Source organism: Odocoileus virginianus, chromosome 26 (assembly GCF_023699985.2).
Source record: "Odocoileus virginianus isolate 20LAN1187 ecotype Illinois chromosome 26, Ovbor_1.2, whole genome shotgun sequence".
Classification (NCBI taxonomy): domain Eukaryota; kingdom Metazoa; phylum Chordata; class Mammalia; order Artiodactyla; family Cervidae; genus Odocoileus; species Odocoileus virginianus.
This window is the reverse complement of record NC_069699.1, coordinates 35,609,357-35,634,899: the sequence shown is the minus strand read 5'-3', so window position 1 is coordinate 35,634,899 and position 25,543 is coordinate 35,609,357. Positions and strand designations below refer to the sequence as shown.

At 43.2% G+C, this 25,543-nt stretch overlaps 1 protein-coding gene across 17 annotated transcripts in view; it reads right to left on the bottom strand.

Annotated features, from left to right (window-relative positions):
* Positions 1-25,543, bottom strand: part of CADPS (calcium dependent secretion activator) — a 479,809-nt gene that overhangs the window by 54,584 nt on the left and 399,682 nt on the right. For all 17 annotated transcript variants that reach the window (XM_070455753.1, XM_070455747.1, XM_070455750.1 and 14 more), the window contains 3 exons: positions 22,971-23,118; positions 13,123-13,197; positions 12,149-12,232 (listed from right to left, as the gene is read on the bottom strand). In XM_070455753.1, coding sequence (XP_070311854.1) covers positions 12,149-12,232; positions 13,123-13,197; positions 22,971-23,118 — 307 coding nt within the window. The remainder of the gene's footprint in view (positions 1-12,148; positions 12,233-13,122; positions 13,198-22,970; positions 23,119-25,543) is intronic.

Below are 25,543 nucleotides of genomic sequence, written 5' to 3'. Positions count from 1 at the left end.
CCAGGGAAGTCACTTGATATGAAGTTGTACATAAAAATATGGATGTCTAATTTATAGTATCTAGCCAATTCTTTTCGTAACATGTCTTCTCATTTTACAAGTGAAGGAACTATCACTCAGAGAGGTTAATCTGCTTTCCCCAGGGAACACAGCTAACACAAGGCAAAGCTAGGATTTGAACAAAAATGGATCTGGCTTCAAAGGATTCACTACTACATTATGCTGCCCCCTACCCTGCCATACTTCTGTTCACTAAACAACTTACCCAAGTTTGAGGCTAAAATCCAGATCATGGCTTATGGATCTACTTTGAAAAGCAAAGAGGGTCTGTGCTCAGGTGCTTCAGTTCTGTCCAACTCTTTGAGACCCTCTGGACTGTAACCCTCCAGGCTCTTCTGTCCATGGGATTCTCCAGGCAAGTATACTGGAGTGGGTTGCCATGCCCTCCTCCAGGGATCTTCCTGACCCAGGGATCAAACCCATGTCTCTTATGTCTCCTGCATTGACAGGCGGGTTCTTTACTACCAGGGCCACCTGAGAAGTCCAAGGAGGTAATACTATGATGCTATTCCCCTATCATCACAACAAGACTTCCTATGTAACAACTGATGGAACCATCACGGATATTCCGAATAACCTCTGAGGACCAGTGCAGAGCTTCAGAGGGACTGGGGGAAGGTGGGAGAGAGCCCAGGCTTCCCTGGAACGTCTCCTTAGGCAAGAACATCAGTTGCAGGGCTGCTGGTTGATTGCACAGCTTCTGTGCATGTTCATAAATATTGATCATGATTAAACTATTATCATAGTAATGAGGGTAATAATACCTCCTCCAGCCCATCCCACCACACTACTCTAAGTCCCCACCTTTCATCAAACAAAGAGCTGCTGGCACTGCTGGGGAGTTGGGCAAGAGGCAGGGAAATGATCTCTATTAAGCAAAAGCATTCTGTTCCATGCGCTGATTAGGCGCCGCAGCCTCATTAACGAGGAGAATTGTTCGCGTCTCCTGTTGCTCAGGGTACTGTGCTCCGAGACTGGGTCCAGGAAGTGTATGTTCTCATCTCTCTTCCCCCCTGGGGCTTCCGAACAGATGCCCGATGGAAGGAGACCTGTTTTTCTTTCCACCCTCCCTCATTTCTGTCCCAACCACTACTTCCCAGGGAGGATTTCTGCAAGGCTCAAGGGCTTCTCCCAAACCACCCTTTCTCCTCATGCTGCTGAGACTCAACAATGGTCACAAGCTCATTATTTCCCTGGCACGAAGCTAAGCGATTTATTGGTAATTAACCCTCACACTGGGAGGCATGATGGTTACTACCCTTTAGAGATGAGGAAATTGAGGCTCAGAGAGGTTTAGTAACTTTCTAAAGGACCCAAAGTTGGTAGTATCATGGAGCAGGTGTGTGAATGTGGGTCCGCTGGACTCCAGGGTTTGTGCCCTCTCAAGCGTGTTGAGCTGCTCTTCCATGTGCCTATTTACATGACATCCTCTCACTTTAGGGGAAACGTGGAAATGCAGAATGGAAAGCTCTGATTCTGTAAACTCTCCATGAAGGAATAAAGGCTTATTTTTATTTGATTATATTGGGACTTCCCTGGTGGTCCAGGGGTTGAAAGTCTGCCTTCCAATGCAGGAGACGCAGGTTCAACTCCTGGTTGGGGAACTAAGATTCCACCTGGCCCGGGACAGCTAAGTCCATGCGCCACAGGCACGGAGCCCGCCTGCCCTAGCGCCTGTGCTCTGCAACAGAAGAACCCACTGCAAGAAGCTCGGAGACTGCAGGCCACAACGAAGACCCAAGACAGCCAAAAGACAAAGAAACAACAATAATAAAAAAGTAGGGGGCCCTTGCCCACTTCTGGCATTTTCGGGTTTTATCTTGTAAACATCTCTCAGCACCAACTGAATGTAAGCTGGAAGAGGCCAGGGGCCATGCCTTACCCATGTCCTTGCTTCCACATGGCCCTGGTGCTGAGCCAAGGTAGCCCGTACTGAAGAGTAATGTTTCTACACAAGGGGACCACTTGTCACCCCTGCTGCCTTCCCCGATCCCTGCAGCTGCCTCACCTTGAACTCAACAGTGTACACTGCTTACACTACTGCTGCCAGAGATAGCCTGTCTCTTAGAGCCAGGCTAGGTCTGCTACAGAGTGAAGCATTTTTTCTCCCCCCACCCCCTCCACTGCATCTCAGGTAAAGATCAGGGAAAACAAACACACTGATAAGACAGGAGGTCTGGTGGGTTCTATGTCAAAATGACTTGTTCAAGTCATTTTCCTTCTCTGGTCTCAGTGTAAACAACTGCAAAATGGGGTGGCTAGAATGCATCACAGCTTCCCAAACTTCTGGCATCAATACCATCTTCCTGATTTGGGCTATTGCCCATGGGCCATCTGTATGTACTATATTTACTTATTTACTTAATATTCTCCTTTAAATTGGCTTACTTTTTAAATACTTAATTCTAAAAAGAAACCCGGTATCACTGCCATAAATGGAAACTTAGTATCACTCTCAAGAAGAGAAGGTAAGCACAAAAATAAATACAACATGCATATGATGAAGTGATTACTTTCTAGGTAGACAGGGTTGCCTGCTAAGGGTGCTGTGTCTGAGGCTGCTCATTCTCTCTGTCTCTCTTTTTGTTGGGCATGAAGATATGAAAATTTGGAGAAGTATGAGAGGCAAACACTCAAAGGAAACTTTCTCCTTGCTAGAAGGATATGGAGGGAAATACGATTAAAAAAGAAAGAACCTTCTCACAATTTGACTGATGCTATTCAATACTGAGTTTTTGCCACATCTGATACCTTTTCACATAACATGTAGACTGTCCCCTACATTTGGTAAACACTCAGTGATACTCTAGGAAAGGCTGTCAAAAACGAGGAGGAGGAGGAAGAGGAGGAAAGGGAATAAGAAGCAGAAACAGCAGCCTTGGTTGGTAGAATCTGCCAATTTCTGTGGTATAAGCACTTTTCCTCTGGTCAATCTCAAGCTACCAACAAGGTATCACTCAACGTGAATATGAAAAGAACTGCAAAGAATTTGCTCTTCACGGCAGGTAGGAGCTGAGCACATCACTGGAAATAATGGACCAGAAAATCTCAGGTCTTTCCGTTGTATGTACTCTAGATTGTAACTTTCAGTTAACAGAAATAAAGCCTTTAAAAAAAAAAGTCTTCCCTAGTCTACAACTCTAGCTCAATAATTTGCACAGAGCCAGCATTTAAAACATGGTGGCTGAGTAAGTAGCTGACTGTATTACTCAGGATTCAGTGATATAACCACAGTAACAACCGCAAACATAACAGTATTAAAACAAGTATTGAATGCTTGAGTGAAGTCGCTCAGTCATGTCCAACTCTTTGTGACTCTTTGAATGCTTATCCCATTGCAGATATATAGCATTTTTCTCATTTATTTCTAAAAATATCATATAATCTAGGTCTTATTATTATTCCTATTGTATAGGTCAGTAAATTAAGATAAGAAGTTAATTAATTTGTTCAAGATTATAATCTGGTAAGGGGCAGAACTAGACAAGCAAGTATGGCTTGGTGTATGTTGAAATAAACTTGGCTCAATTTAACATATGCTTGGTGAATGGGAGATTCAACTTTGGTAAAGGAACTATTTTGATTAATAGAGAGGTATTCTAGAGATTGTGTATGAATGAAAAGCTCCTGAAGAATTAAAGTGAGAAATGCTAAAAGTATAATAAAGTTAATGGAAAATATCTTTGAGGAATCCAATATCCAGATATGGAAATGTGCTGAAATGGAAGTTATAGGAACTTATAAGGCAGTTTTGGTTGATTCTGTTACAGTAATAGTTTGGGTTGCTTAGGAGAAAAGATGCTATGCTAAGGACTAAACCAGTGAGAAAACTGCTGGTTAAAAGCATCAGGGTCATTTCAACCTTCCCACAGGTTTAAGCTGAAGGAAGGCTGTTGTTGCTTACTTGCTCAGTCAGTTCAGTCACTCAGTCGTGTCCGACTCTTTGCAACCCCATGGACTGCAGCACTCCAGGCTTCCCCATCCATCGCCAACTCCCAGAATCTACTCAAACTATGTCCATCGAGTCAGTGATGCCATCCAACCACCTCCTCCTCTGTTGTCCCCTTCTCCTCCTGCCCTCAATCTTTCCCAGCATCAGGATCTTTTTGTTGAGTCAGTTCTTCCCATCAGGTGGCCAAAGTATTGGGAGTTTCAGTTTCAGCATCAGTCCTTCCAATGAGTATTCGGGACTGATTTCCTTTGGGATGGACTGGTTGGATCTCCTTGCAGCCCGAGGGTCTCTCAAGAGTCTTCTCCAACACCACAGTTCAAAAGCATCAATTCTCTGGTGCTCGGCTTTCTTTATAGTCCAACTTTTACACCCATACATGATCACTGGAAAAACCATAGCTTTGACTAGATGGACCTTTGTTGGCAAAGTAATGTCTCTGCTTTTTAATATGCTGTCCGGGTTGGTCACAACTTTTATTCCAAGGAGCAAGCATCTTTTAATTTCATGGCGGCAGTCACCATCTGCAGTGATTTTGGGGCCCCCCAAAATAAAGTCTCTCACTGTTTCCATTATTTCCCCATCTATTTGCCATGAAGTGATGGGACTGGATGCCATGATCTTAGTTTTCTGAATGTTGAGTTTTAAGCCAACTTTTTCACTCTCCTCTTTCACTTTCATCAAGAGGCTCGTTCGTTCTTTACTTGCTAAGTCGTGCCTAATTCTTTGCGACCCCATGGATTGCAGCACATGAGGTTTCCCTGTCCATCACTATCTTCCAGAGTTTGCTCAAACACATGTCCATTGAATTGGTGATGCCATCCAACCATCTCATCCTGTTACCCTCTTTTCCTCCTGCCCTCAGTCTTTCCCAGAATCAGGATCTTTTCCAATGAGTGGGCTCTTCGCATCAGGTGGTCAAAGTATTTGAGCTTCAGCATCAGTCCTTCCAATGAATATTCAAGGTTGAAGGAAGCTTAAGAATGGCTGTTTATGGAACCCCCATAATATGCCATGTATCATACAAGGCCAATGCTCATTTTGTACCTAACTGTTCCCCCGAGCCTCTGAGGTAGGCATTAGCATCACCGCTTTACAGATGAAGAAAGACTCAAAAACATTCAATGACTTTCTCACATTTCTGTAAGTCTGGGCTTCACAATCACTTCTCTTCCTCTGCCTTTCTGGGGATAAGCTTCCCACTGCATGTGACTCAGAGGTCTGGTCAGAATCTCTATCTTTTAATTTCAGAACAATTATTTTCTGTTTGAAGCCATGCACAAGTTTGTTAGGTATTTCTTTCATAGCTGACATTTCTATGACCCTGCAGTTTAGCACCTCACGCTCTAAAGAAAATACTGTGTCTGTGTCATGTTCACTCTGAATACTTATCTGTTTGCTAAAGAATATTAAGGGAAACGGTTAACTTGGATGCTTGCTTTATTTCTTCTGAAGGGTTGCCTTGGACAGCAGGTATATTAACTGTCATGTGTGTTTTCAAGGCATGAACTGGAATGAGGATGATGTCCTACTAGGTGACAAAATTATCTGTCACAGACCCCAAAGTGGATGTCAGGTTCTGAAATACTGGGGAGCAGCTGATGAAAGAAGTCCATGGAAGACATGGCAGATCAGTATTTTACAGTTCTTGAGCATTTCAGGGCAAGCTGTTTTTGTTTGGTCCATGTGAACAAAACACATTACACAACCTAAGTCTTGCTTTTCACTAGTGGCTCGAAGCTTCAAAATGAGAAGACCACAAACCCAACACTAGCTTGTAGCAAGTAGCTGGTCTCTCTATGACTTCTCTTAACTTTTCCAACTGAATCAATTTCCATAAAGTCTCCATGCAAACCCTGAAATCCCATAATCATGGGCCCCAGACTAGATCCTTAACTCCATCCAACTCCACCCCTGTCATTTTCCCCCTTTTGCTCTGGCCCTACCCTGAGTCACAAAATGAACTGACAGTTTCCAGAATGCAATAGACCTTTGGGGCTTCCTTGGTGTCTCAGACAGTAAAATGTCTTCCAAAAATGTGGGAAACTGGGGTTCGATCCCTTGGTTGGGAAGACAGCCTGGAGAAGGAAACGGTAACCCACTCCAGTACTCTTGCCTGGAAGATTCCATGGATGGAGGAGCCTGACAGGCTATAGACCATGGGGTCGAAAAGAGTCAGACACAACTGAGCGACTTCACTTTCACTTTTCACTTTTTTCTTCTCCAAGTCTTTGTACTTTGGACATTCTTTGTTTTCTTCTTTACCAGGTGAGATTTTATCTATTGGACCTCTGCTCAAACGCCTTCCTTCTATGGCCTCCCAGATGAGGCTGGGTCCCTTTGGGCTATAGTCCAATTGTATCAGCTACTCTCTGAATAATCGCTAGGCTTGTAAATTACTTGTTGAGACTATCTCCCTCATAGGAATATACAATAAGAGACATTGTTCCTCTCATTCATTGCTAAGCTCCCAGTGCCTAGCACATAGTAGGTGCTCCACAAACATGTGTTGAATGGAGCAGCATAAAACTAAAGATTGTTCAGAAAGCATAAAGGAAGTGGGGAGATTCTGAATGTCTACTCCTTTGGTTTTACTGCAAAACTAATTGGCTGGTGGGTAAATTATAACATACTTTTGCTGGTAAGATGTGAGAAATAGTTGACTCTTTCCCTTAAGAATGATCACAGATAGTCGATGGTTCTGGGAAGAGTCACTAATTACCTTCATCTATGGGTTTCTTAGCTTCTATGGGGAATAACATTCTGGTGATAATTAAGCAGTAGATCTAAGGTGGAGTTTTATCAGCTGTGGAAGACTCAGCTGGGCACATTACTCAACTTACCTCATCTGTTAAATGGGATAATCATCATATCTATTACATTGGGTGATTGTGAGGATCGGATGAGAAAATGCATGTCATTCACTTAGCACTGTGCCTGGCACACGTCATGTTCAAAGCATGTAAGCATTTACCACCATGGCTAGTGCTTCTGTCCAAGGCAGGCCCCTCTACTCTGAAGTGCAGAAGCCAAATGACTTGAATCACATGAATCTAGCATCCGATAATTTGATGAGGTTATCCTCTGAAGATGAACCAAGAGCTCTGTCTACACTGCCATCACCAGCCCATACTGTAAAAAGCCATTTCTCCCATGCTGGTGTTCCCTGAAGCCAAAGGAAAAATGGAACGCTATCAGAGGTAATACTGATAAGTCACTACCAACCTCAGCCCACCCTAAAATTTGAAATGCTTCCTGAACAAAATGTTCTGTGGACAGAAGTGAACACCCTGGATCCAGTTCTGGCCTTTGACCAAGCTGGCAGTCGTGCTCTCTGGCCTGCCATCAGGGGCTCTGCACTGAAGCAGTCCAAGCTGCTGCTTCATCTGCATGAACATCAGCCCTGGCCTCGGATTCTAGCAGGAAGAGAAGCATGTCCATTGCATTTCATATCTAAGAGGCAAAACAATCAAAATGCTGACAAAAGGGAAAAAGGGTGAATGAGGGTAATCTGAGACCTAGGAGACTGGTCAGACAGTGGAGCTTGGGCCCCTCAACAGCCCTAATGTGGGCTTTATCCTCCCTAACCTGAGCAGTTTCCATGCTATGCTGTGACCATCTCAAATGGATGTGGGTGATGGGGGGGAATCTTAGGTAAATTTTAGGGGGCTTCCGGGAATCTGATGTAATCATTCTGTCTGCTGGGAGTGGGTGCCTCTTACACCCTCCCTTTTTCTTGGAGGCTCCGGAGTGAACAGGGAGAGAGAAGGCTGGCCAAGCTGCAGGGCTTAACCTCCTGAAGCCTCACTTTCATCATTTGCAGGAGAGCCTCGTTGCAGCAGGATTGTTCAGAGGATTTGACGAGAAAAAATATATTTAAAGCACTTAGCCCTGTGCCAGGCACTTAGCAAGTGCTTAAAGGATAGGAGCTGAAGCTCTTGTAGCTATTTTGGACTTCCGAATTTATCTACCATAGCCATCATCAGATTACACTGAGGGGAATTCAAAGCCAAGAGGTGGTCCTGTGTCCCAGGTCACACAGTTTGCTGGTGAGGGGCAGAGCTGTCCCGCCCCCAGTCTCCCCACTCTATGATGTCTTTCTTCGCTGAATCCCTTACTCTCAGGACTCATCTGGCTTAGCTGAGTTCTCCATAAATCACACTTCTCAAGCTTCCCACCTTGGTCCCCTGCAACTGAATCTATCCTCCGCATCTACTCAATCCCTAAACCCTCTTGATGCTCCTTTCAAAGTGCCCTGTGAAAATGTCTCCTCTGCTTTCCTGCCATGTGGCCACGGCAGCTGTTGTTCTGTCCAGAAGCATCTACTCTCTTTACCCATGTCTGGTCCCTTTACGTCTGGTTCCTCCATCTCCTCCTCGGAGAGACCGTCCAGGACCATCGCAGCTGGAGGAACGCTGCCCCCCTTCTCTCTGTCTCCAGCCTGTGGTCGGTACAGCGGTGTCCCCAGCCCCAGTAACTTTCTCTTCTTTCTCTTTGTCTCCTACCCTCAGTGGAAGCTCCCAAAGGACAGAGAACACGCCACCCTCACTCACTGCTGGGTCGCTGGCACTGACATGATCCACAACACACAGGTGTGGGGTAAACACACACCAGGTGAATGAATGCATGAGCCAACAGATGGATTCCAGAAACAACAATTTGGTAACACCTGGACAGGACCAGGGCAAAGACTGTAACTTGCTGGGAGGACGCCCTGGACACCTGTTTGGCCCCCCCTTCTTGGCCTCCTAAAAGAACAGCGCCAAGCTACCCACAAAGACGAGGAGTCTTCCAGGCGGGCAGCCCACACAAAAGCACATCTTGCAGTCGGGGGAAATGGGCGGATGGTTGCTAATTGCGACTTCCAACTGGGCTGATCTTTCAAAAGTTCGAAAGGCGCCTGCCTCCCTAAATCCCGGGCTGCTACCGCTGCTGGGGCTGGAGCCGGAGGAGAGGAGGGGTGTGCCTGGGCGCCTCTTGGGCTGGCACGGAGAAGACACATCTCCTCCTCCCTCCTCCCCCCCAGCTCCTCTCCAAGAGAGGAAGCAATGCAGATGGAGACGAGAAATAAATATTCCTGCCTGCTCTGTGCCACTGCAGACGTTTTCCAAAATGTCTGGCTTGGACCATGAAATCAAGCCCACCCAGGAAAGGAGGCGCTCAGCGGGAGAAAGAGGGGGAAAAGGGTGGCATATTTGTCGGTACTTGTCAGCTTTCTGGGGGGCAGAGCACATGGCTCAGACTTGGCAGCCCCACTGAGGTGGGGACGTGGTAAGTGCACAGTAATACTTAAGGAACGGAATCAGAAATGGGAGCGGAGTGAAGGAAAGCCTGCCAGGATCTCGGCAGCATCCCTAAGCCTTTGTCCGCGGTCGCAGGACTCCTGGCTGGTCCCCCTGTCCTTGGTGTCGAGGCCCGGTCCACAGTACCTGCTGTCTCCACGCAGCCCTCCGACCTCCACCCTGCTCTGGGATGGTTAACACCACTGGGCCGCAGGCAGTCTTCAAAGGCCCTGTGAGATTCGGGCAGGAGCCCAGGATCCACGTGTGGAGACATTCCTGCCACCTCTCTGTATAGCTCGCCTCCTCCAGCGCTGGAGCACCAGCAGGGATGAGAACACAGGCTGCAAATGATAAGTGGGTGCTTCTGGCCTTGGGGGAGCCGAGCAGGTGGGAGGAGTGGCATTAAGGAGGGGACGTCACGGGCCCACCGACAGCCCCACAGTGTCCCGGGGTGACGGGAGCTTCACGAGGCGGGCTGTGTGGCTGCAAATGTCTCCCAAAGGGGAGATTGAGAGGATGAGAATTCTAGCATGAACACTCTGGCATGTGCTAGGTCTTCTTTGTTTCTAACCCTGCCGTGAGAATCCCCCTAGCCCCACGTTCCTGTCACCTCCAGACCACCTTTCACTAGGTCCCCTGGTAAGCGGGGAATGTTCCCCTGGCATTAGGGTGGGGTCCTTAGAGGACTCAATTCTGCTCCAGGAAGAGCAGAGAGGCCTTCATGGTTTGCACTGGTTCGAATCCAGTGCAGCGAAAACAGTTGCTCAAAATGAAGACTCAAGGAAAGTGGTTATCTTTTGTGGGTGTCAGGGTAGTGTTTTCCAAAAATGCTGCCTTTAGTTCTGCCTCTTTTCACCATTTCCGTGACTTCACTGAGGAAAGAGAGATTATCTAATATTTCCCACTCATGTGCCCTGAATCCTTCTTTATGAATCTTTCCCGCTCACATGCCCATCTGCCTTCTAGTGTCAGGCAATTGCCAGCTGAATCCCACTCTCTCCAGGAAGCTGTTTGGTGGTGGGGGGAAGCTGGCAGAAGACCTGAGTTCCTGTCCTCATTCTTCCCACTGCTGTGTGACCTTAGATAAATTACTCCCTGTCTCTGGTCCTTGGCTTTTTGGTTCATCAAAGAAATGGGTTGGATAGGGTTCCTTTTGGCTGTGACACATCACGGGTGGTCCTACTGAGTGAATCAAATTGCTATTCTCTGTCATCATCCTCTTCCCATCCCAACTTTGCCAACAGATTCCAGAGACCAAGGCCATCACACTTTAAGGACTAAATTCAATCCTTACACTTGAGAAGGTCAGAGCTGCATATCAAAATAAGCTGGGCACATAGATAAAGTACCCAGGAAATCTAATGTATGTACTAGGGAAAGCCCAAAGCGGGGTATATTTGGAAAGAACTTGTAAACATGTATTAAGTTTGTAATGCAAGATCACCTTCTTAGTTATCTTTTATTAATCAATGCTGCCATTTACTGAAACCTACTATGTGTTACGACTATGCCAAGTCTTCCACTCACATTATTATCCTCATGACAGCTCATTACAGAAGAAATTACCTACTCTCCACTTGCCTACAACATCGGTAGTTGACATGAATTAACACAGAGAAACATAAACCGAAAACAAAAGGACACAATGGCATGCCTCCTACAAACCAAAAGCAAACTCAGGCTCAGAGAGGATGAGACACCGACTCTAGATCACACAGCTGATTAATACAGATAATGGGATTTGAATCCAGGTCTGCTGGATTCCACAGATGACGATGTGCTCCTCCCCTGGCCCGTGCTGGGCTCTACCTTGCCATTTGATGCCTGTCTAGGAGATTCTTCATCTCCTAGAAGAGAGGTTTTGAAGCACCCATAAATAGCAGGTCCTAAACTGACTGCCTTTCTTGTGGTGTTGTGAGAGGAAAACAGCTGGTCTACCAGCCAGCAAAAACCTTGCTGTGAGAAATGGCAAGAAAGCACGCAGCAGCAGTGCCCACCTCGCACAGGAGGAAGGGTGAACTGGTAGCCCATTTAAGCCACCATCTCCATGGATCACTTACCTTGAGTCTGGCTTCTGCCCATGACCTATTGCACTTCTGAGTCCATGTGGCATGTTGGCACAGAACTAGAGCTTTCCCGAATGTATGCACATTGGATCATGCGCAGCAGAGGTTGTAAGCTCGTGTCCCCAAGCCCAGGCCAGTAAGGGAATGAGCAAAATGGCAAGGAAAGGGGCCACAGGGAACTGGCAAACACCTCTCTGATCTGTGGGGACTACCGACCGAGTTCCAGCAGACTGCTGCAATGCACACATGCAGACCGAAGGCTGCCGACTGCCTGCCTTATGAAGAAACCCGGAATACTGACATCTCTGAGTTCTCTTGATTCTTAAATGTGGGCAGCTAATTCAGTAAAGAAAGGTGTATCTGACATGGTGAGGACCAAACAAAATCTACTTACAAGCTCTATCTGACTTTTAGATCTCTACTTGGTAATCTCTAAAATTAATTCTCATTTGCAGGAAAAGGAGCCCAGAAATACCTGAGCTAGCTAAGGTGAGCACAGACTGGCAACCCTCTTTGGATACATACATATTAATAGAGAAATATATGTGTCTGTGTACATGCATATACATACATACATATTATATATTCAAAATTAAACAGAAATGATTTGGATTACTTGTTGTTATGAACTGTTCTGCTTATTTTCCCGTGTTATTATTATACACTAGCAGTTGACCGCAATGAACATATATATACAAACCTAAACCAAAATGACATAAAAAGTACCTCGCCCCTAAACCCAAACCCGAATTAGAACATAAACCAGGAAAAGAAAGAAGCTCTTTACTTACGGTAAATGACAAAAAAGAGGAAAACAAAGTCCCCTCATCATATCTGGACAACTTTGCAAGCACTCCTTCCAGGATTGTAACGAACTAGCAAAATAGCAAAAAGGGAAAAGAATCATTATTTCAAACTATAATTGCTCATAATAAAGAGCAACATTTTCCAACCTCCCAGAGACCAGCAATGAGCCCTTGCTCATTTTTAAGTTCTATTATTTGGTTCCTGTCTTTGGGGAAAGGAATAGACTGCCTTTACATAGAAATATTTGACTTATTCGGCTTTCTCTTCATTATTATGTGATTGCAAATATAGAGTGTTACAGAAGTGCAAAGTGACAAAATATTATTGAGTTGCATATAGCATGCGATAATATTAAATGCACTTTTCAAAATCCAAAACTGCGCAAAGCAGTTTTTACGTTACATATTAGCACTACATTTAATCCAATCTATTTTTATTTGTATTTTATCAGTAATTTTGGGGAAACAGAAGTTTAGCACTGGCAAATATAAATGTCTTCCCATTCAGCATTACTTAGTTAAAATTCTATAATTCATGAGGGTGACTGAAATAGCTTTATCTGACTTTTATGTTTTATTATGACTCTCACTGCATGTGAAACGAGGGGAAAGGGGGTTTTCATGATGGCAGAATTCCTTATTACCATTTAACTTTCTGTTTTTAAAAAGCTAACTTTGTCAGGGCTGAAAAACAAAACAAATATTTCCTGCATAACCTACTGCAACATTGGGGGACAAATTTTTATTAGGGTAACATATGCCACATCATCAATTCATCTTCACTGGGCTCACAATCATCAGAAAAATCCTTTAGAGCTGCAGCTGGGTGACATACTATCTTGTTTCCTGGGAAATACAAGCACCCAGCGCAACTTTTTAACGTGTTACATTTTAATGGAAAAGCAGACATAACAAAGCAATATTCACAATGAAACATTTCACCTGAAGCTGAAGGTTACCTTTGCAACCAAGAGTGTTATCATTTCTTTAACAGTTTCTTCAATTAGTTCATCTATTTTTGAATGGTATTGATGCTAAAGAACACAGAAAGACAAACATTAGCATGTTTGGGAGGTGCTGGCACTGCATCCGTCGGTAATTTTTAGACAACGCAATTTATAAATAAAACCTGGCCGGCAGACCTATTTTATTTCCATAGTCCCAGAAGCAGCTGTAAGATTCTGACTCCATGTCTTTGATGAAGAAAGATCAGAAGCTCTTAAAAAAAAAAATGACCAGACGCGTTGTTCCTTACCCAAAGCTTTTGCTGGCTTTGATATGTGTAGACACACACATTTACAAATAGGATGCAGGGGTGGCTTAACAAATGGTCTGGCAGTGTGTTGATCTGGGTCTTATAAAGCAAGACACCGCACTGATTTAATATAGAGGATGAAAATTATCTTTAGGAAACTGCTGGGTGATGTGACTTTGGGAGTCACAAACTCCAAAGGGAATGTGAGCAAGACTGACTGATTTTGCACGAACTGTTCTCAAGTCATCAGATCCTTCGGGTTACTGCCTGAGAGCTGCCCAGTTACATCTCCAGGGGTTGACTCAGTCTAACGGTAAAGTATCTCTCTAGGAACCCTTGTGGCAGTTACTCAGTTTCTTCATTTGTGGAGGAGCAGACCCAGGTTTATAGATTCTCCTGAGACGACTGCTAAGTTTTTCAATTTCTTGTACTGCCACTGTCAATTAAAACTTAAACAGTAATGCAAAAACAAATCCCCACACAAACAAAAATCTGCTGTAAATGCCAGGGAAAAAGGAAAAGCAATTTCAACAGAAGATACTGCATGCCAGCTCCTTGACATTTATTAGATCATTTTAGTATCCATTTGAATTATTCCATATTTCCTTAATAAAAAATAACAATGCAAAAATACTGCTATTTGGAAAGGAAAATGCACTTACCCACTCTTTAGCAAACTTTCAGAAGGATGATTAATTAGGAACAGAAAAGAAACAGTGCAAATAAAAATTAGGACAAAAGGACACATGAGAAAAATCAAAATTAAACAAAGCATCCAAAAAGTTATGAAAACATACAGAAATAATAAGCCATAGTAATGTGGTTTGATATTCTGATAACTGGCAATTAGGAGCAAAGGGATCTGAATTAGGTAAATTCACTTAGTCATAGGTGAATTCTGATTCTAACTCGAAGACTGAGATAAAGTCCCAGTGCAAAGTTGGGAAGTCATGATGTCTAAGAAAATACGGCTCAGTTTCCTCATCTGCAAAAACACCAGGTAATACTACTACCACCCAGGACCAATGGTAAGGGAGGCAAACTAGTAGGGAATAAGGCAAACTCCGTATGAAGACATTTAGCATTACTAAAATGATGATTAAACCAGGGCTAAGTCTTTTCCTGCCAGTCCTGCTCTCAAGCTCAAATATCTACTTTGAAGATCATACTGAGGGTCTAGATGTGAAACCATTTTGTCAATTATAATTGCAATTCAAATATTTGTTCAAGGTCATAAAAGAGAAGATAAAGTGAGGGAGTGATCACCATCAGTCATCTCATTTTAGTTTTTATTTCTTTATTTATTGAAGGATAACTGCTTTATCATTTTAGTTTTTCATTTTAGTTGATTAGAGGAAAATAAGAACATGAATGGTCCATGTTGGCTCTACTGGTAGCTTCATGAATGTAGCATAAACCAGTAAGTGGCATAAACCTTGAGGTAAATAGAAAAACTATCTGCAGGATTCTGTGCTAGAAACACAAAGAAAGATGTCAGAGCAAAAGAATTTCAGGAGTATTGACGAGGCTCCAAATTCATTTTTAGGTCTTGAGATAAGATCCGGAATCACATGCTTACTTTCCTTCCCCATGTGACTGCCTCACTCTGCTAGATTTTCTTTAGCATTACTATAAATGATTCACCTTTATTAAACTAATTATGAGGCTTACCTCAGGAAAGCTAGCTGCAGGCAAAATAATATAATTTGAAATATTAAATGAGGGGCTTCTAACCAAGCAAAGAACATCACTGAGAACAGGAGCTCTCTCTTGAAACACTTGGCTGAAATGGCAAACAAAGCCAATAGCAATCACTCTCCACGCTCTAAGAAAGATTCAGGCTTTGGCTTTCCTGGTGGTCCAGTGGTTAAGAATCTGCCTGCCAATGCAAGGGACCAGGGTTCGATCCCTGATCCAGAAGGATCCCAAATGTCTGTGGAGCCTGGGAGCGGCAACTACTGAGCCTGCACACCTAGAGCCTGCTGCGTAATAACAGAAGCCACTGCAAAGAGAAGCCTTCTCATCGCAACTAGAGAGACGGTAGCCCCCGCCTGCTGCAACTAGAGAAAGTCCCTGCATGGCAATGAAGACCCAGGGCAGTCAAATATACATAAATAAATCTTAATTTTTTTAGGGAAGTTTCAGGCTCTCGATTGGAAGATTAACAATGTTATTTTGGCTTCAGAAGTGAGAGAACCTGAAACCTTTTCATTCTCTAATGAATCCAAGCTAAAGTTTATGGAGACACGGGAACCTCTTCCTACCTTCAATATTGCCATGCAGAACATGGTCCTGAGCATTCTCCAGGGAGAATCACTGTCTCTCCCTTTCTCTCTTGGTGAATATTGTGATCTCCACATGTCTACACCTTTTTTTCCTTCTTATGAAAAAAAGCATCTGCCATGATTATTCTGCTTCTGACTTCCAGAGGAAAGACTTGAGCATGGTCATCTCTGCTGGTCTGTTTCCTCCTCTTCTCAGTGGGGATAGAATTAAACCTCTTGTGAAAGTAGAAATCATATTCACCAAACAAAGTCATGAAAGGATGCTCGAAAACATGATTTAGAAACCCAGAACTGCTATCTGGCAGAATCGCTACGATAGTTACTAATTGATCACTACAATGTTTACATGTGTGCATACATTCTCTCTGCTGTGCTATGCTCAGTTGGTCGTGTCTGGCTCTTTCTGTCCTTATGGACTGTAGCCCACCAGGCTCCTCTCTCCATGGGATTCTCCAGGCAAGAATACTGGAGTGGGTTGCCATTTCCTCCTCCAGGGGCTCTTCCTGATGCAAGGATCAAACCTGCGTCTACTGTACTGACAGGTGGATTCTTTACCGCTGAACCACCAGAGAAGATCTTATATGTAAACTATAATCTGAATTAAATAAAACCTACTTTGGGAAAGGTTGTAGGGCAGGGTAGTATCTACTCTGTTAATCATGTAGCAAAGGGTTACATATCAAAGCAGCCCCCCATTGCAAGTCAAATAATTACAAAAAGACATGAATTCCTTTTGCCATATTCTTCTGAGACTTATTTGATTGACTTGCTTTTCTGCAGAAATAGTGACCAAGGAATCTGCCTTCACTCTGTTCTCTCAGGAGACACATTGCTCCCTGCAGATGAGAAGCTCCATGAAGGCATATAAATACTACTGGGGCATCTTTTAATTACCATCCCATCTAGATAGTATTTCCCTGGTGGCTCAGATGGTAAAGAATCTGCCCGCAATGCAGGAGACCCGGGTTCAGTCCCTGGGTGGGGAAGGTCCCCTGGAGAAGGGAATGGCTACTAGCTCCAGTATTCTTGCCTGAAGAATCCCATGGACAGAGGAGCCTGGAGGGGTATAGTCCATGGCGTTGCAAACAGCTGGACACAACTGAGTGGCCAACACTAGATAATACTAGATTATCTTGTCACAAAATTTCTTGCAGTCAAAGGAACAATCCAATTCTGTCTGTAACCTCAGTCAGTTCAGTTCAGTCGCTCAGTCGTGTCCGACTCTTTGTGACCCCATGGACTGCAGCACGCCAGGCTTCTGTGTCCATTACCAACTCCCAGAGCCTACTCAAACTCATGTCCATCCAGTTGGTGATGCCATCCAATCATCTCATCTTCTGTTGTCCCCTTCTCCTTCCACCTTTAATCTTTCCCAGCATCAGGGTCTTTTCAAATGGGTCAGTTCTTTGCATCAGGTGGTCAAAGTATTGGGAGTTTCAGCTTCAGCATCAGTCCTTCTAATGAGTATTCAGGACTGATTTCCTTTAGGATGGACTGGTTGGATCTCCTTGCAGTTCAAAGGACTCTAAAGAGTCTTCTCCAACACCACAGTTCAAAAGCATCAATTCTTCAGTGCTCAGCTTTCTTTATAGTCCAACTCTCACATCCACACATGACTACTGGAAAAACCATAGCCTTGACTAGATGGACCTTTGTTGGCAAAGTAATGTCTCTTCTTTTTAATATGCTGTCTAGGTTGGTCAAAGCTTTTCTTCCAAGCAGCAAGCATCTTTTAATTTCATGGCTGCAGTCACCATCTGCAGTGATTCTGGAGCCCCTCAAAATAAAGTCTCTGTTTCCACTGTTTCCCCATGTATTTGCCATGAAGTGGTGAGACTGGAAGCCATGATCTTCGTTTTCTGAATGTTGAGTTTCAAGCCAACTTTTTCACTCACCTCTTTCACTTTTATCAAGAGCCTTTTTAATTCTTCTCTGCTTTCTGCCATAAGGGTGGTATCATCTGCGTATCTGAGGTTATTGATATTCTTCCTGACAATCTTGATTCCAGTCTGTAACCTAATACAGTACAAAAGGGGATCCTGCCTACTTTGGCATTTTTCAGTCCTCTCTGTTGGTTTTCTTAGGTTGGTTTGACCCTAAGGGCTTCCCTGGTGGCTCAGCTGGTAAAGAACCTGCCTGCAATGTGAGAGACCTGGGTTCGATCCCTGGGTTGGGAAGATCCCCTGGGGAAGGGAACGGCTACCTACTCCAGTATTCTGGCCTGAAGAAGTCTATGGACTGTATAGACCATGGGGTTGCCGAGAGTCAGACACAACTGAGCGACTTTCGTGATAATCATAACAATATTTCGAAGTTATATTCTAGGGCACTAGGTCATGATGATAGCAAGGGAAGCACTGACCTTCAATGGGATGGAAAGTTTGGAGAGTTTACTTTTGCTTCTGACGAGCAACGAATTCACAATCACTTTGAAAATTATTCCACTTGACTTCCTGTGCTGCACATTTTGCCTTGTCATGGAACAGATTGTGTGTATGTTGTCTTTCTGTTAAGACCATCTGACCTTGGAAATGAGATGAAAACACACTAGACCAAGTGAGAAACTATTTAACACACAATTTCCTCTCTATTGGTGCTTCACAAATTTTAATGAAAAAATAAATATTTAAGATGGAAAAGTATGGTTAACAAATGTTTCAACAGCTGCCTTTAAATGAGACTTTACCCCAGTGATGAAATTCAGGAAGTGATCTTAAAATTGGAGAATGCTGTATCACCTGGTTGGTATCTAGTCCAAAATACCTTAAGGGAGTTGGAATCTAGGTAGAAACAGGTATAAATCACTAGATACATAATGAGTTTACTATCAAAATATTCACAAAATGAAAAGAGAGTGAAAGTGGAGTCTCTCAGTCGTGTCTAACTCTCTGCGACCCCATTGACTGTAGCCTGCCAGGTTACTCCATCCATGGGATTTTCCAGGCCAGAATATTGGAGTGGGTTGCCATTCTCTTCTCCAGGGGATCTTCCTGACCCAGGGATCGAACCCAGGTCTCCTCTCCTGCAGTGCAGGCAGATTCTTTAGTGTCTGAGCCAGCAGGGAAGCCCCACAAAATGAAAGCTACATAAAAACATTGGACTTCTTTCCACCCAGTATTGTGATGTCTCTAGCCATCCTTGGCCAATCTCACTTTAACAATTGTTTTACTTTGGAGATGAATATCCCCATTCTACAAATTGAGAAACATTGAGAGATCATTTGCATGAGACTTCCCAATAAAGTTCGGGCCAAGGTCACAGCCACAGAGCAAGATGTGTGAAGGAAGAACATATTTACAATGATATCTGGTTTCATTCTCACTGTTCTCAGTCATTTGGCATTCTGAGGTCAGAGGAGGCCTCCTTTCACTTAGGTGTCTCTGATACAGTTGTATCAGGGAGAAATGGCATGGCAGGTCACTAGCATGGCTTGGGAAAGTGACAGGCCTAGGGTAAGTAAGAATCACAGACTAGAGTACAGTATTGGATGGGCTCTTAATAAAGATCATTTAGCTCAGTTGTCTGTGCAGTAGTTCTGGGAAATTGTGAAACATTTGTAAGTGTCAGTTATTGTTTCCATTAAAAAAAAAAAAAAGAAAGCATGTTGACTCATTTAGGGGTAAATATATGAAGTTTTTTCTACTACACGAAATAGAATAATGTCCAGAAAGAAGCAGTCACTGCTGTTTAGACTTGAAAATGTTACTATTTGGGAATATCCAAGACAACTTTCTAATCCTACATACAGAAATTAGGAAGCTTTATCCCCAGTTTTGACAAGCTACATACCTCTCAAATGTGTGTTGCGTACTCTCTCATCTGACAAATGACAGCAAGGTTATGAGAGTAAGTGACTTGCTCAATGTCATATAGTTTGGTAGCTAATGTGTAGAACTCATATGATTTAGTTATTAAATCCATTGGACAATTTATTCAAGGAAACCAAGGCTTCGAGATTAAGCCAATGTCATACTACTCTAGCACAGAATAGATCAGTGGTAAAAATAAGAGACAGTCAACTGTGATAAAAAAAAACTGGTTATTTCTCATCCTATATCTCCAACCAGGGTCTACAGGTTGGCCTGACAAAGCCCTAAAATTGTACAGTGAAATTTATGAAAGTATGTTTTTTTTTCTTCTGGGAAATGGCTTCATCCATTTCATCAGATTCTCAGTAGGCTGCCTGACAACACCTCCCTCCACTCCTTTATCCTACTCCCACTACCCTCTCAACTCCAGTTCAAAAAGAAAAGATCAGAGTGACTAGTTCTGTTCAAAAAGATGGTTCATCCATCTGATCAGGTAGGTAGGATTTCTATAATCAAGGCCACAGCTGAGTCAAACTGAAGAGGGACTGTAAAAGCTGCCACAGGGAAAGGAAGGTCAATCCTAGCATCACCACCTTTTCCTACCCTGAATGGTGCCATCCTTGTGAAACTCAGTTAAAATGGGCATGCCAAGCAGCTATGAGGAGAAACAGATAAAATGGATTTAAAATTTCTTCTGTTTTAAACAATGTTACCAAGAAAGTGAAAAAATAAAAACCAACCCATAGAAGGTAAGAAAATACCTGTAAATCATATATATGATAATGGTCTCATATCTAAAAGATATAAAGAACTCTCATAATCAAACAACAGATAGCAGCCCAATTGTGAAAAGGAGCAAGAGATTTGAGTGAATAGACATTTCTTTAAAGAAGATATACAAGTGGTCAATATGCTCATGAAAGGATGGCCAACATCACCACAAATCAAAACTATAATGAGATTCTGTGTCATCCACAATAGGATGGTGATACCAAAAAAGATGGTTAAGAAGAAGTAGTATTGGCTAAGTTATGGAGAAATAGGATTTCTCGTACATTGCTGACAGGAATGTAAAATGGTGCAGCCACTTTGCAAAACAGTTTGATTGTTCCTCACAAGGTAAACAAAGAATTATCACATGAGCCAGCAATTTCACTCTTAGGTATATATCCAAGAGAAGTGAAACAGAGGTCCACATGAAAATGTATACAGGAATGTTCGTAGAAGCACTACTTGTAGTAGCTAAAAAATAGCAGCAACTCAAATGTCTATCAACTGACAAAGTGATAAACGAAATGTGGTATATTCATGTAATAGAATATTATTCAGCTATAAAAAGGAAATACGAATACATGCAATAACAATGGGTGAATCTTGAAGACAGTTTGCCATGTGAAAGAAACCAGATATCAAGGGTTACACATAAGATGCCAGTGATATGAAAAGCTCAGAATAGGCAAATCCTTGGAGAATGTAAGTAGAGGGGTGGTCTTCTAGGGTTGGGGAGGGAGAATTGGGGAATTACTACTAATGGGTCTGGGTTTCTTTTCAGGGGGATGAAAATGTCCTACAATTGACTGTGGTGATGGCCACATAATTTTGCGAATGTACTAAAAATGACTGAATCCTACTCTTTAAAAGGCTGAATTTTATAGTATGTGAATTATATCTCATAACATCAAAAAAGCTCAAAGGGAGAAACATTTAGAAGGGATGGAACTTTGGAGTTTGAATTCAAAGGTATTTTAATGAACTTTAGATATCACTAAGAACAGGCTTTTAAAGTAGACTCTGTGAAGCCTATAAGATTGTTCAGAGTCCCCCAGAGAAGTGTGGGTGGGTAGGTGGCTAGTGGGCAGTGAAGAAGTGCAGAGGTGGAGTGGAATATGGTAGCTTGGACTCTGGGCCTCCTATTTCTTGAATTCCTGCCCCCTCCATTTCATCCAGAACAATTTAATTCATTCCACATGCTTGCCTTCTTGGTGAGGTCTGAAGAATCGATAGCTAAAAACAGCCATAATGAAACTATCCTTTTACAGATGAGGAGACTGAGTGAAGAAGCTGAGTGACTTGATCAGCTCCAGTTTGCAGCACCGCCCGGGCAAAAGAACCAGGGTATGGATGCCCATCTAACCTATGCCTTCCTCAGGAGGCTGGCCTGTGCACCTCAGCTCTTCTCTGTAACTCTTTCTGGATACTGAGCCTCCAGACCAGTGGTTTTCACAATGGGGTCTCCAGACCAGCCAGCAGCAGCAGCATCACTAGGAAATCTGTCAAAAATACAAATTATTGGACCACACCCCAGACCTATCAGAAACTCATGTGGGGTGAGACCCAACAATCTGGGCTTCAAAAAGCTCTCTGGATGAGTCTGATAGGCACTGAGACCGAGAACTACTGCTCCAGATAGTCCTCATGCTGTGAACAGAGCCAGCAAAGAGAACCCTGGCACTCTGTGTTTGACCGTAGTGCTTAGAGCATAGCCCCCCGAGGCAAGGTGCCCTACAAGAAAACCCATCAGGAGCAGCAAGCTAAGCGGGATGGCTGAGGAAGCTGATCTGGAGGGGAAAGAAGGTTAGAGACAATCTTGCCAGGAAGAGAATACCACCAACCACATTTAAAAATGGAAGGTGCTGAAAGAGAAAATAAATAACGAATAAGGAGCAAATATAATTTAGTAAAAATTCTGAGCATATAAGGCTGGTATCGAAAGATCTGATTTAGGAGCAATTTATGCCAATTGGCAACAACATGAGAGTTGCCAGAAATGTTTCTGAATTAATTCTAAATTGGTATATGAATATCTAGCTGGCTTAAGGCCATCGGAGAAAAATGATCATGATAGTCTTTAATCAAGCCCAAGTTGCTGTTTCTTTCTCCTTTACATTTTAAATACCACTTTGGGATTGGAAACTTAAGCAAAGGACTAAACTTTTGGTCAGGGAAGATTCACAATCCACTCAGTCTAAGGAAAATGAAAAGCTTGGGATTTCTTGGAAGTTCAAAGTCTGCTATCTGGGGACTGGGTGGCAGGGTGATCTAATGCTATACATGCTGGGGGCTGTGTGATGCTAGGAAGAGCTCTCTCCAGCTGCCCAGATGCTCAGGTAATGAAATGCCCTTCCCATGAGAAAATGACTTGCATTCTTTCAAACACACCTGCTGTAGATGCCAGCCCAACAAATATGGTCATCAAGCTGGATCTGACTTAAAGGAACTATATGGCCACCCCAAGCCCAGCCGAGAATCACTTCCAAGCGACTGGCATAGTCATCAGCACACACCTTAGAAATTTACTTAACGAACAGACAGCAAACATTCATCTGTGGCTTAATCCATGTTAGAGTGTATTTCTGAAACTAGCAGGCTAGAGTAGATGGAAAGAATTTGTGAAGTTTTCTTCTACATGATCAATGGAGGGGGGGGGATGAAATCTGTATTTTTTTTTTTTTTTTTACCTCTTGGCCCATTTCCATGCTGCAAAGTTTTGTTGATTGAGCTTTGGCATCAACCATAACATTAAACATGGTGCATATTGACTGTGGGACTCGGAAATCTGTTGATCGACTGGTTTTTTGCAGCTTAACTTCAAATGCAATTCTGGTTCTATTAAAACAAAGTAGGAAAAGACCAATTCAGCATTCAGATGGCAGCAGGTGGAGGAGACATTTTCTGAGAGGTCAGTGAAAAAGAAAATTGAAGGCTGTAATCAGTTTCAATTGACAACGACTTCACATGTGTTCTTTTAAAAGTGACTTTCCCAGCTAAGGAAGCCTATTCACAGAGACAGCCATGTAAACCCTTCCTTTCTCCACAGCACATGGAACACCTGTAGCTCGGCGTATTTCTGTCTATAGTTTACATGCTATGGAGAACCCTAATTGCAGAAGAATGAATGAATGAACAAAAGCTCAATTACAGCATTATAGCATATATAAGTTTGTTCACATTTGCACCTGACTACCTTGAAATACTTCATTAAAAAACAACAACCCCCACCCCCAAAAGCAGTTTCTAATGTTAGAAAATCTCATGGTGGGAAATATCTTAAATGGCATTATTTTTTCCCCCCTTTCTTGTCGTGAAAGAGAGAGACATAAAAAAAAAATTCAACAAGTTTATTATATTGCTCTAAAGACTAAAAATATAGAATGGTTACCTTTGGGGAGGAGACTGAAATTAGGAGGAGGGGTCCTGGAGAGTGCTTCTATGTTTTTTTTGGACTGTTGCTGGGTTTTTGCAATGTTAAAGTATTGCTTTGCAATAAGATTATATTATTTTTACAAGTAAAAGCATCATAATATACTTACCATTTCAAGAAGTATACAACGGTGGAAACTTAAAGTGACTTAATTTTGACATAGGTCAAATTATGATCCCATCAATGTGATAACTGCTCACAGGAAAAACCTAGTCTGACATGAGCAGGTGGTAATACAGGGCTGAGATGTAATCCTTGATATCAGCATTGTAAAGGGGACCAGTTACGATTTTAAGAGGTTTCAGAGAAGTGGGTCAATGTCATGATATGTCTTTTAAAAAAAAAAGCACCTGGTGAGTAAGTGGCTTTAATAAAGCTCCTTCCGTCTGGTGCATCTTTTGAGCACTGTTCACGGTCAGGTTCTGGAGATCACGCAGCCACGAGGAGAGCACTGCTTTAAGAGGTATTTGTAGCAGTTTTCTAACAGTGCATAGGGAGGACCACACAGCTAGTTAGCTCAGGAAAGGATGCCAGCTTGCTAACACACCCTGGGTGCATGCAGGGAAGCCAAGTATAATTTCTAAGGTTGGAAGCCCAGTTCTTAAAGAAAAAAAAAACTAAAAGGAAAAAAAAAAAAACCCTTAAAACACTCCTATATATTATATGATCATGTTAAAGATAAATGTATCTTGGCTCCCAAAGACTCGGTGCACTGAAGAAGCTTTCTAATCATGATGATCATTTGAAGCTACATTGAAAATACACTGCTTTCTGGTTTTGTGAAAAGGGGGCCTGATGCGGACTGACGTGGACAGGTCCCTGTGCTGATCTTCTGAGGTTTGTGCACCAGTTCCGGCCCCAATTTGAGAAATGGAAATGCTAAATCACTCCCTTACAATGAAGTAATCGTCTTCTGTTTTCACAGGAGAGCTGTTCAGAGCCCTTGGAGTGTGTGGCTGTGAAAAAAGGAAGCTGAATGCAAAATTAATATGACAAAGAGGGCTCCATGGGATGGGAAAGCCAAGGTCAGTTAATACACTGCCTCTCAGAGGGTGGTTAGGGTGCCTTATTTTGTGTGGATCTCACATAAAGGAGACCAGAGGCTCCATCAAATGTATGATTTCGATTGGTGAGAAACTTGGAAATAAGTGCCTGATTGACTTTCAGGCACTGCGCATTTACACCTATGCAATAATGTTCTTGTCCTTCTAGAACAAGACCCTTTTATTCTCTCCCAAAGAGGAAAGCTAACGTTATAGGCTCTACTCATGTGCATTCTATGTCTTACAACATCCAAGGCCTTCTTCACTTTTTAACTTCTGAATCTGGAGATCTGGGGATGGTATTTGCCACTATGCTTGCCCTGATCTGCTTTTGTTGGGGCCTCAGTTGAAAGGGACATCGGGAAATGTACATGTCCAGCTCAGGTACATGTGAAGCTGACCAACTTCTGTTCACAAAAGGTTACCTAACAGCTCCTCAGGCATGAGGAGGGGACCTGAGGAGGGTGAGGGGCTCAGAACGAACAAGACACACTTCCTGCTTTTCAGCAGCCCAGTCTTGGAGGTGGATGAACCATAAAGATGTGTGGTAAGGGGAATTCCCTGGCCGTCCAGTGGTAGGACTCCGAACTTCACAGCCGAGGGCGTGGCAGGTTCAATCCCTGGTTGGGGAACTAAGATCCCGTTAGCCAAGCCACGTGGTGAGGAAGGAAACAGAGTCACTATCTACCTTTTACATCCCTTGTCTTCCCTTTTCCTTCCAGCATCTCCCTATTTCTTACTCCATACTCAGAAGTCTGGCTTCTCAGGAAAGGGCAAACAAGTCTTT